This window comes from Ips typographus, linkage group LG8 (assembly GCF_016097725.1).
Source record: "Ips typographus isolate SLU linkage group LG8, UJ_Ityp_2.0, whole genome shotgun sequence".
Classification (NCBI taxonomy): domain Eukaryota; kingdom Metazoa; phylum Arthropoda; class Insecta; order Coleoptera; family Curculionidae; genus Ips; species Ips typographus.
The window spans coordinates 4,166,621-4,178,660 of NC_138429.1; the positions used below are offsets into that span (position 1 = coordinate 4,166,621).

The 12,040-nt window shown below is 33.5% G+C and overlaps 2 protein-coding genes across 2 annotated transcripts; both read left to right on the forward strand.

Annotated features, from left to right (window-relative positions):
* The first annotated feature begins 1,152 nt into the window (after window positions 1-1,152).
* Window positions 1,153-10,704, forward strand: nst (phosphoglucomutase 3-like protein nst). Its single transcript, XM_081985029.1, is given in 13 exon segments — window positions 1,153-1,299; window positions 1,352-1,616; window positions 3,241-3,311; window positions 3,364-3,493; window positions 4,771-4,907; window positions 5,590-5,782; window positions 5,834-5,963; window positions 6,017-6,116; window positions 6,119-6,204; window positions 6,257-6,349; window positions 6,425-6,582; window positions 8,742-8,934; window positions 9,071-10,704. Coding segments are annotated over 12 exon segments (1,668 nt in total). The 5' UTR covers window positions 1,153-1,299; window positions 1,352-1,497; the 3' UTR covers window positions 9,329-10,704.
* Window positions 10,705-10,889: 185 nt separating this feature from the next.
* Window positions 10,890-11,711, forward strand: amrt (TM2 domain-containing protein 2 amaretto). Its single transcript, XM_081985058.1, has one exon. The coding sequence runs from the start codon at window positions 10,980-10,982 to the stop codon at window positions 11,517-11,519; it is 540 nt and encodes a 179-aa protein (XP_081841184.1). The 5' UTR covers window positions 10,890-10,979; the 3' UTR covers window positions 11,520-11,711.
* The last annotated feature ends 329 nt before the right edge of the window (window positions 11,712-12,040 follow it).

Genomic DNA, 12,040 nt, shown 5'->3' on the forward strand with positions numbered 1-12,040 from the left:
GTTAATAAAAACAAACTTTAACATAATTGCAGATGGTATAACTGTTGAATTCACAATGGTGACTGATAAATAACATCTCAGAAGTTCATCTTTTCTCAATATAATGTTAATACTAATTCTGTTATTTTGTGATCAGACAAAAACAGCAGTTTTTATCTTGCTTACTACCAATAGTGTTATTGGGATTTCTACAAACCAACCCAACCAAACTTGATCTGGTTCAAGTACACACAGATTTTAGTGGTATTTGTTTTTAGGCTCTATGGGGCAGTAGAGAGAATGTAACTTCAAAATTACATAACTTGACAGTTGCTCAAATATGGTTTTACAAAACAAGTTATCTTGACCTCACATTACTCTGCTTGCATCCTAGAGTGTAAAAACAAATTATTTCAGAATCCTGCTTTAACTGAATAGTGTTAACTGCAATTGTACAACTAATCGTAACTAACAGCACAAATATTAGGGTTACCCTAATTGATGAAAGAATTAGATGTTTAGCAGGCAAAAACAAATTTGGGGGACAATCAAGCAGTCATTCGCCAAATACAGACTGTAACAAACAGACCCTATAAAACTCTCTTTAGTTGAAATAGAGTAATGAGTTCCCATTGTGTTTAATCCTAAAAGTTTGGTCTCTACAATAGTATTACAGTAAAATCCATTAAAGCCCTAATCTTGGCAAAATATGTAATAGTTGAAGTACTTTGGTCTAACCATTAAATTATCTCACACTTTCTGATTGATGATTACAATTTTTCCTCATCTGTTACAACACAATAAAGGTAATTAACAATGTTTTGAGTACAAAAAGCCTTTTAAAGTACTAAGTACTTACCTGTACTAGACGCTAATACTAGATGGAACAGTCGATAGGGACCATTTACTTCTGTCTGTAATAGTTAATATCACTATTTAATAGAAGTGAGTCAACGTGCTAATATTAAAACCATTAAAATTATCAAAAAATGTATTTGAAAATAAAATCTTTATCAAAATAAAAACAATTCCTTTCTTGACGTATGACTGCTGTCAAGTGTCAACACCCAGCTGATGCTGAGTATTCGTCAACTGTCATTCGTCGTTTTAGTAGTTGGTTTGATGGCAATGTTGTGACTGCTATGCACAATACTGATTATTTTCTTTATTATAAATGTACAGATTACAGAGTGTTTCCAAATTAATTAAAGTAGGTAGTTTTCACACAGTAGATACAGTTAAAGAAGAAATTGTTACATGTTAGCCACGAATCTTGGTATTGGTTTGGCAGAGATTGGGGGAACAAGGAAATTGGTTTAGGTACGGCAACATTGCAGGTTTTAAAAGTCACTCCTTTCTCCTTTCTCTTTAGGTTGACTCATCCCGCATTCGTCTGTCTCTGTCCCACTCGTGCCCTGGGTCAGTGTCGCGGTTTTCAATTTCAAGTACTGCCTGTCAACGGCCTTCCTCCAAACACAACTTTCGATAATTTTATCGATAAAAAGTAAAAGCCGTACCATGGCTAATAACAATAATAATAAGTTGAGGTGTAGAACGGTGTACGCTTTCGCTAGGGAAATGTATCCGAAGACCATCAAAGGTGACATCTCCTACGGGACGGCTGGTTTCCGAACAAGGTAGGAATTTTTGAGGTTAGATTAGCTGAATGGGGGGCCAAGTTGGCCCCAATTTATTCCGGATATTAAATTTATTTGAGTGACCTCCCTAACTTCAAGTGCGCGCTGACGTTGCTAATAATGTTCCATATGTATGTGAAGTTTTTTTGTTATATTTTGTATTATCTCAGCACTATCAGGCTTTAGTGGGATCAGTATTGTTTTAGTAAGGAATATGTATTTTTTTGTCTTAAAATAAACTGGATTTTTGAAGCTTGGATCAATGTCAATAGTGATAAACTGATCTATCAAACTTTGCTCATTCATTTTAAAGTCAAAATTTGCACTGCCTTATTGTAAATTTTATGCAAAAGTTTGTATATGATGCTCCTTTTATTTGATAGCACAAGTTAACAGTCGAACAGCCTGTTAGTTTCATAGCTGTTTAACAGAAACTTCCAACTATTGCTAATACAGTTCAAAAATCTTTCCATTCCTGCTCAAGGTTAGTTTTTGATCAGTGACCAACTTGATTAAACATAAATTTCATTAAAAGAAAACATACAAATGTACTTATTTGAAGCTATTACAATTATATTTTCTTGAGTGTTTATTCTGAACACCAAATCAAAGTTCAAGTACCAATATTTTAAAACCATCCATTATTTTTCTACTAATATTTATAAAGAGTTTTAAGCCTTTTTAAACAGAAAACATTCCAGTTTATTCACTGGAAGACCTTTCTGACCTATTTAGCATGCTATTGATTAAACTTGGTGCATTACCAATTTGAGATTATTACTTATGCAGTTGATGTTAATATGAAAGCCTATAGATACAATTCACAGCACTGATTGACTGATTTTTAAGTGACTGAATTAATTTAATAAAGGTCGGTTAGGGAGTATGGTGTTATAAATGTTCTTGTTAAAGTAATATTGCATCAATAAAACTGACTGGCTAGAGATCAAGTGTTAACCACTACTCAAAGTTTAGTCTATTGAAATTATTTTACATTTTAACCACTTAACACTGCTATTATCTTGTAAACTGTAGTAAATACCTCTAATCAGTTTTTGTGGCTCTCATGAGCAAGAAAAACTCTGTTATTTCTGGTTTGTTTACAATAATTTACCAGGGTTTAAAAAGCCTGTATCATCAATTTTCTTCTTTTTTTGAGAATAAAACTAAACATCCAAACATCCCATTCATTAATGCAATCTTTTTTGAATTTTACATGCCTGAAAATATATCACTATCATAAAAACAGTATTAAACTACATATTATTCCTGCCTCTTGCAAGATATTTTGTTGTCAGACTAATGACCGTGGACCGATTACTTGTTTCCTTGAAAGGAACCAAGCCCCTTATTCACATTAAAGTGTCCTGTTACACTTAATTGTAGAGCAGACAAATGTTTTGCTTTCCTTTTCGCTATGGAATGTAAATATGTTTTATACAAATATAAAACAAACTTTTCCATAACATTTTGGGGAAATCCCCTTTCAAATATATTCACACACTTTTAAGGGTTAAACATAAATTGTTCCTAATTGACGTGTTTACATAATTATTTTAACACATTGCACTTAGTGCAGACTTAAATTAGATCCATTTCTCCATGTGTTTTATTGCATTTTCAGGGCCACGGATTTGGATTATGTTATGTACAGGATGGGGTTGCTGGCTGTTCTCCGAGCCCGACTGAAGAAAGGTCTGTTCTGGACATTAAATATTTATGGGGTTAAAGTAAGGGGTTATTTTAGCCAGTATCGGAGTTATGATCACAGCTTCCCATAACCCAGAACCGGATAATGGAGTTAAATTAGTGGACCCAATGGGGGAAATGTTGGAACAAAGTTGGGAGGTGTGGGCTACTAAAATCGCCAATGTTACGTAAGGAGTTTTAGTTGATTAAATTAGTAGTTGTCTGTATTAACTTTGTGACTAAGCTACAATTATGGTATTTCTGAAAAAGTTCTTTAGTTAGATTGAAATCAGTACAAGTGTATTAATCTTGAATTATCAGTGACATGAATATAATTTATTGGGTTTTTTTGAAGAGATTCTAAAGGAAATAAATGATTTGTCACTCCGAATTACGGTCCCATATGCAACAGAGGAAAAGTAGGCTCCACGCTTTGTTTTCTTTCTAAATAAAGCAGACCTCCTAATGCACATTAAAAATACCACTGATGATTTTAGGGAGTTTATAGTTTTTAACTTTGGCATGCAAACACCCAACTTTTGATTTATATTTAGCCCATTTTCGAATTGTTTAATTTAAATGTATTTGATTATCTAACTGATAGGACTCCCAACATGAAATGTTGACTATTTATGTTATTTTTGCAACCTAAAAGAGTAAATCTGTTTGCCTTTGTCGCATTCTTTGCTTAGGTCAATGAACGTAATGGATAAATTGAAGTCGGTCGTTAAGACATTTATTTTAAATTGTTATTTCCCATTAAACTCTACAGACACTGCCTTTTTAATTACTTCAACTTGCCTTACATTTGTGGAAACGAACGTAAACATTTCAATCTATCAATGTGTGCTGAAAGGGAAAAATGTTGACAAAGTTTTAATTATCACACAATACAAACTTCATTTTTTTTTAAGTGGAATAATGATGACAATTAATTGACTTAAACAAGATTATTTAAAAATCTTCTAAATTGACTGGAAAAATACTTAAAATTCACAAATTTCAAGCAGAAGGGCTTAGAACGTTTCTGAAAGTATTGTATAACTACCTAAAATGTGCTAAGCCTGAGTAAAATTGTTGTTGTAGGTAAAAATGTCAGTTATTATGACTTTGACTACTCACATAGTTACAAACATTGTAAATGTCAATATCTTATAGCGGATGTTACTAAATTTTATGTTTCTAGCTAGTGAAAATGTGACTATATTCACATAATATGTATTTGAAATAAACTTTTGCCTAAATTAGGAAAGAACAAATTTTATAGACTATCCGGTCTATGGGAGAGTATACAGACAATTAAAGATTGTATGCAGATTGAATTAAAATTCATTGCTATTACAGGGTGTTAACTAACCCTGTATAATGTTATGTTACTAAATTAGCTCATTATTATAAAATCCCACTATTCTGCTTTCATTTCCTAACTTTACATGTTTTAAGGGCTACTTTTCGTATTTTGTAGGGATGATAAGTTAGAGACGGTGATAAACGACATCATTAAACAGTACGATATCCAAAACATGAACGATCGGCCTGAAATTCTAGTTGGCAAAGACACGAGGCCTAGTAGTCCCAGTTTGTCGAAAGCTGTTATTGATGGTTTGTATTTCCTATGTATGTTTTACTTTTTTTCATAATTTTTGCGTTGGTGTGATTAACATGGTTGCGTTAACAGTTTTTTCCTGCTCACAATTTAAGAGAATTCTTTGTTAAATTTATTCCACATCCACATCATGGATATATCATATTCTGAATATTAATTAAGTAACTAAAATAATCTCTATCTATGCGTCATATCGAGATTATACGTACGTGGATTCATTTAAACAACCGCTCACATGCTAGCTATGTAAATGAAAGCTTGCTGTAAACTGTTTATGGAATTGATGCCTTAATGAGTTATGTTTTACCATTTTATACTAACGACTTAGTGTAGTAATTAGAGGGCAAGGTTAATGTTGATGTTAGTTTTTGCTGGAAATGGTCCACGAAAAATTTACGGAAAACTGCAAATTATCCAGAATTTTCTTTTACAAATAATGTTTTCAGAATTTTATGTTCCATTTTCTTTTGTCAGTTGTGCTTGTCTTTTAGGATAAATCATAACATTTAAATCATCATCAAGTATCAAAGTGTTCCTTGTCGTCAGAACTGTCAAATTTGGCTCCACGGAGCTGTAAATGCTACTTACAGTGTGGTTCCTCCAAGAAACACAACTACTTGGCACTTTATAATTGTTCTAGTTATTGCAAATCCTAAAATTAACTTTTTTGCCTTGTAGGAGTATTAGCCATGGGCGGCAAACCTATCGATTATGGAATAGTCACCACGCCCCAATTGCACTACTTTGTAGTGTGTAAAAACACTAATAGGGCGTACGGTATTCCTACTGAAGAAGGATACTACAGAAAACTGACAAATGCCTTTAAAAAGGTTAGGGGTGAACAACTTAATAATGGAAACTACACAAATACGTAAGGGCTTATGCTTTTCAAGTGATCAGTTTGATTGTAATTGTGTTGTAGTATTTTTTATGATGGGGCAAATGGGGTGGGAGCCAAAAAAGTGAAATTTCTTAAGGAAGGCCTGGCAGGCAGTTTAAACATAGACATGTACAATGACGAGATCATTGGTTCGGGAAAATTGAATCATTTGGCAAGTATTATGATGATAGTAAAAAGTAGGTTTTTTAACTTTTTTTTTTGTAGTGCGGTGCCGATTTTGTAAAATCTCAGCAAAAGTTTCCCACTGGCTTACCGCAAACACTCAATCAGAGGTGTTGTTCAGTAGATGGTGATGCGGATCGTTTAGTTATTACTACTTAGACGATAACAGCAAATTCCATCTTCTGGACGGTGATAGGATAGCGACTTTAGTCGCCGGTTACCTTAAAGAGGTTATTAACAGATTAGCTCTATTTATTGTGGAATTAAATATGTTTTTTACAGGTTTTGGAAAAGACTGGAATTAGTTTAAACTTAGGGCTAGTACAGACCGCTTACGCCAATGGAGCTTCGACCGACTACATCACACATAAATTGGTAAATATTTATTTGTTTTACGGTTTAGTGATTACTAAACCGTTAATGATTGTAATTTGCACTGTTGATCGGTAGAAAGTTCCTGTTGCCTGTGTGCCTACTGGTGTAAAGTGGTTACATCACAAAGCTATAGAATACGATATCGGGGTGTATTTTGAAGCGAACGGTCATGGTACAGTTGTCTTTAAACCTGAAGCCAAAGAAAAAATTCGGAACGCTTATCAAACGAACAAGTAAGAAATGTATTTTGATTGATTTAGTTCCTGAAATTTCTTAACCAAAAATACGGTGGTTTAGGCCAGCTTACAGAAAATCAAAGTTCCCAAGAAACTATATTGGGATGTTTTGACGTAAGCGCCAATTTTTTTTTGTGTGCAAGTATTAAAAATTTTTGTGTTCCATAAATAAATAATTGTTCTTTGAAACGAACAAGAAATTGATAGAGAGTCTAATAAGAACTGCTTCTAAAAAAAGCTATACATACAATGGATGATGAAAAGATAACAACTTTCTGGTACAACAATTATACTAATATATATACTAAAATCATTTTCTCACACATTTTTCTCTAAAAATATTATTTTATTTTCCATTTTTACAAATAAAGAATATGAAAACAGATTTTTCTGAAAAGAATTCTGAAGTAGAAACAAGTAAACAAACTTCGAACGTTGATAGAGTTGCTAACTTTGACGTAACTTATCGTTTCGGTATCCATTCCGGTAACTTTCTCAGTAATACGTTAACGCTAATACCGTTAACAAACGAATTTTTGATACAAATTGGCCTAGGGCGCTTTTGTTTTGGGTTAAGCTCTGTACAGGGTGTCCGGATTTAGTGTGTTTTGACAAGAAATCCCCATTTCCCGGCTAGATAGGAAAAAACTAGTGTACATGTCTAGTCGATTTTTGAAAAAAATGGCAAAAACCGTATTTCGATATCTTCAGTCAGTTTGTGGCGTGGAATTTCGCCCATTTTGAAAACTTGTGTTAACAGATTAGACCCAATCAAATTATTGAACCACTCAAATTAACCGTCTTGAGCTCCTCTTTCCAGTGGTGTAAAGCAAAATTGCGTACAGAGTGAACAAAAACAGTCAATCACCTCACTTTCCATGAACACCCTGTATACTGGAAGCCAAAACGGTCCTGCAAACTTACGATGCTGAGTCAAAAAGTTGATTTCGAACATTTTTGGTCTCTTGAAAATTTTTTATGAAACTTTCACCGTTTCTGAGTTACTTACCACAAATTGGTTTGATGCAACAAATTTTCAAATCAATTGAAGTTTGAACACCCTGTAACTTGGTTATTTTGAGAGTTCAGGGTGGTTCAACCACTTAAAAGAACCGCTTTGAGCTCCCCTTTCTAATGGTTTAGAGTAAAACATACTATCTTAAAAATTGTGTACAGGGTGAAAAAAATAGTGAACCATCATACTTTTCTTGCACACTTTGTATACTGGAAGCAAAAACGGTCCTGCAAACTGACGGTGTTGGGTTAGGAACATTTTTGGACTGTTGCAATTTTTTTTCACTTTCACCGTTTTCGAGTTATTTAGGAAAAACTGGTTTGGTGTAACAAATATTTAAAGCAGTTGAAATTGTGGATTGTGGACTGAAATTTGATTCAGGAAATTTTGGTCAGCACCAAAATCACCTGTAAAACCCACTTGGAGCAAGGAAATGACACATTTTTGGATTCCTTATTCAATTTCCTATCCAATAACATGAAAAACCGGACAAAATTTGGTACTTTCAAGAAAAAAATCAGTGTCAAAATTTCAATTGAACTGCCAGTAACACAGTGTTTGTAGTTTACCGGTCAAAATTTTCTAGTAAAGTAAAATATTTGTTTTACCGGTAATTTACCCATCACTAGTTTCAAATATAAACATTTAAGTTTTGTTATAGAAACAAGAAATAAATAAACGTCACTGTTGACAGCTGATTTAAAAACCAACTTGAATAAAAACAAAGAGGTGTAATATCTCAGTTATTTTTTAAAATTAATTATAGACATACTTTTTTGTAGTAAACGGCATAAATGGACATTCTTAGCCAACTGTCATTTCAAATTAAAAGAATAAAGTTAGGTAAATTTTTGAGAAAACGGAAGAAATTAGCAAAAAAACCATGCACGTCACTGGAATCACATCGAAAAAGTGCCTTAAGAATGTTAATAAACGAAAAAGTTGTGAGGAGTTTTCAAAATGGGCGAAATTTGGGGACAAAATATCGACTACTAGATATGTAGACCACATTCGTTTCGATGGCGTAATTAGGTAAAACCATAATTTGATAAATTGTCAACGTGTGACGTCAAACAAGCTCTGCTATGGGGTTTTCCTGTCAAAACACTGAGCTTCCTGCACAATTATGTAATATTTGCAGCTTAACTCCGGATCAGAAAGACGCAACTCTAAGACTAATTAATATAATTGATATTATTAACGAGACTGTGGGTGATGCGATTTCGGATATGTTGCTAGTCGAAACGATTTTGCATGCCCGAGGTTGGGACGTTAGCCAATGGGAGGCCGCTTACACCGACTTGCCTAATCGACTTTTAAAAGTCACGGTTCAGGTAAGAAGACAGAAAAATACCCGTCTTATGTGGTTTTCACTGACGTGTTGTTCGCAGTAAAATTCATTTTTATGTGAAACATTTTTCTTAGAAAAATCATTTTTTGGGAGACTATTCTAATTATTGTGTAATTCAGGATCGTAACGTAATCACCACGACTGATGCAGAAAGAAAATGCGTGACCCCTGAAGGGCTGCAAAGCGAAATTGACAGCATCGTGTCCAAGTACCCGAAGGGCCGATCTTTTGTCCGACCTTCAGGTACAGAGGACGTAGTGAGAGTGTACGCCGAGGCGGCCACCAGACAAGATTGTGATAAATTGGCCAATGAGGTCGCTAAAAAAGTGCACGAATTAGCTGGTGGCACTGGTACTCCGCCAGTGTTGGCCGAGTAAATTCAATTTAAGTCCGAAATTGGTTACTACTTACGAAAATTTTTGAGTACAAAAGAACCCACTCAAGCCAGAGATTACACAACATAAATTTGATACTATAATATGAATTATTTTAGCAATATTTCGTCAATTTAAGGGACTAGAATCACCGCTTTTGTTTTACAAGCTTTAAAAAGGTATACTTTACTAGGTTGTGTTAAGACTAAATTTGCGAAAATAATTTATTCCAACGATAGTCATCCACTTTTTACAAGACTAATTTACGTTTAACGTAGATGGTAAGCATAAATATTTATATTTGAGATTGCTTTTTGAAAGGTTTTAGTCTGGCCTAATAACCGGTTATTATTTTATTAGACACTATATTGGATTTGTGAGTAAAAAATTGAATTTCTACATTCCGATTTCAATAAATAAAATTAATTTGTGAAAGCACAATCTCCAAAGTTCTTTAATTAACAGTGTTCGTCCATTGTCCGTTAAATAATAATAAATGAATAGGCTTGGGCTTGTTTTAGGTAATTTTTGAAATGGTTTTGATGATTTAGTCATGTTTGGTTTTTAAGGATTGCTGAATAGTTGAGGATTACTGAGTTAATTTAAGGGAAATGTGCAACACATTTTACAATCATTTTTATACCTTCTATTTGAACAGTAGGACAAAATTTCTTACAATTTGTCAAAATTCTCTTATTGTGTAAATTGAAATTTTTAAGACACAATTTTGATACTAACTACTGAAAAAATCTATATTTATATGAAATAATGCTTTTGCTTGCTGAATTGATGATACTTTTCTATATTAAATTGGCAATGTCCAAATAATAAGTTTAATTTTCGAAAGTAGATACAATTGCAAAACTAACTGATTGTTAGAATTTTTGCCGCCATTTACTCACATCGATACCTTAAAAGCACAGGCTTTACAATGTTTAATTAATAGCCAGGTAAAAGTACCAACTTGGAACTATTTATAAGTTTTCTGATATAATCTGCGCCCAACATCAACAATCTTAATTTTGGATATTTGTATTTGTTACACATACGCGTTCTAAAAAATTATCAAAAAGTTCGATTGAATGATGTAATAAGCAGTTTAGCCAACTACAATTTTTATGTCAACGAATAATTTGTTTTATCCTTAATATATTGGGTAATATAATTTAAATTTAGTTGAATAATCGAGAAGACTTTATTATTGCGCCATAGGCATATTTATTTATATATACACGAGTTTGTTATGCCATTAATATATTAACCTATATTTTGTATATTATTGTTTACGGTTGACATTTTATCTGTTTGTACTTTTATCTGATACGTTTTAAATTACTTATTAATTATTAACTGAATATACGGTTTTCTTTTTCATATAACGTTCTAGTTTGGTGATTATACCCTTTATTTTTCCCCGATACGTTAAATAGGTAATTATCCTACAATCTAATCAGAATTTTACCTGAAACATCTACTGTACTGAATCAATGTATTGCTGGTTGCCGTTTTCCTGCTTAGAGTGCTTCGGGGACTGTCAAGCGTCATTTTATCGACAGTGGCACTTCCCTTTTTCCTAACCTACAAATAGACAAAACAAGGATAAAAATAATACTTTAAAAAACTAAATTCAAATGCATTTTCTACTCACAATTCCATGGACATCATGAAACACTTCCTGCTACTCGCATTGTTAGTGAATTTAGCTCTTAGCGACCAGAAGAACAACCAATCCACACAGTTTGATCCGAGGGGCCCCTTAGTTAAGTGCTCCTATTTGCCTTGGGAATTTATCGAGTGCGAAGACCCAGTGGACCATAAAGGCAACCAAACCGCCCTCAACGAACTGGGCTATGGCTGTCTGAAATTTGGTGGCATTCGGTATGAAGAGGTGCATAAAGCTAAAGTGGTCTGCCAAGCTTTGAAGGAAATTGAATGTTTTGGTAATCGGACTTTTTTACGAGACGGCGTGCCGTGTATTAAATACTCCAACCATTACTTTACCACCACATTGTTGTACAGCATTCTGTTGGGATTTTTGGGGTTGGATAGGTTTTGTTTAGGACAAACTGGGACTGCGGTTGGCAAGCTGTTGACTATTGGAGGTTTAGGAGTTTGGTGGATTGTTGATATTGTTCTGTTAGTTACAAATAATTTAGTTCCTGAAGATGGTAGTAACTGGAATCCTTACATTTAGTTTTGTTATGAATACAGTGTGGTAGAGAGAGTGTAGGTACCTAAATTTCCATTGTAAACTGATATCTGGCTGTGATGATTTTTATTTATTATACTTATTTAAGTGTGAAGAAGGTTATTGGTCTTGCTTTTATATTTTAAGTAAAGAGAAGGACTCCTGGCATTACCAATAAAGTCATTCATATTTTAAAAACCTTTTATTCCTGATATTTCAATGTGCCCTTAGACAAAAGTATATTATGGCTAACCCCTAGATATGCTATGTTGAGTGACTGACTATTGTGTCACAATCACCACTATCACCAGCCAAAAATTGGTTTCACGGATTAAACGAAGGTTTAGAATACATGTAGAGGGCTCTGGCACTTTTTAAAAAATTTGTCAGCAGTATTTAGAAATTTCTGGCACATTCAAAATGATCCTAGAGGCTCTGGCAATTTAAAACAATTCTAGGAAGGTTTAACACACTTTTAGAGACCTCTGGCAAGTTTAAGAAGATACTAAGTAGCATTTAGAGATCTC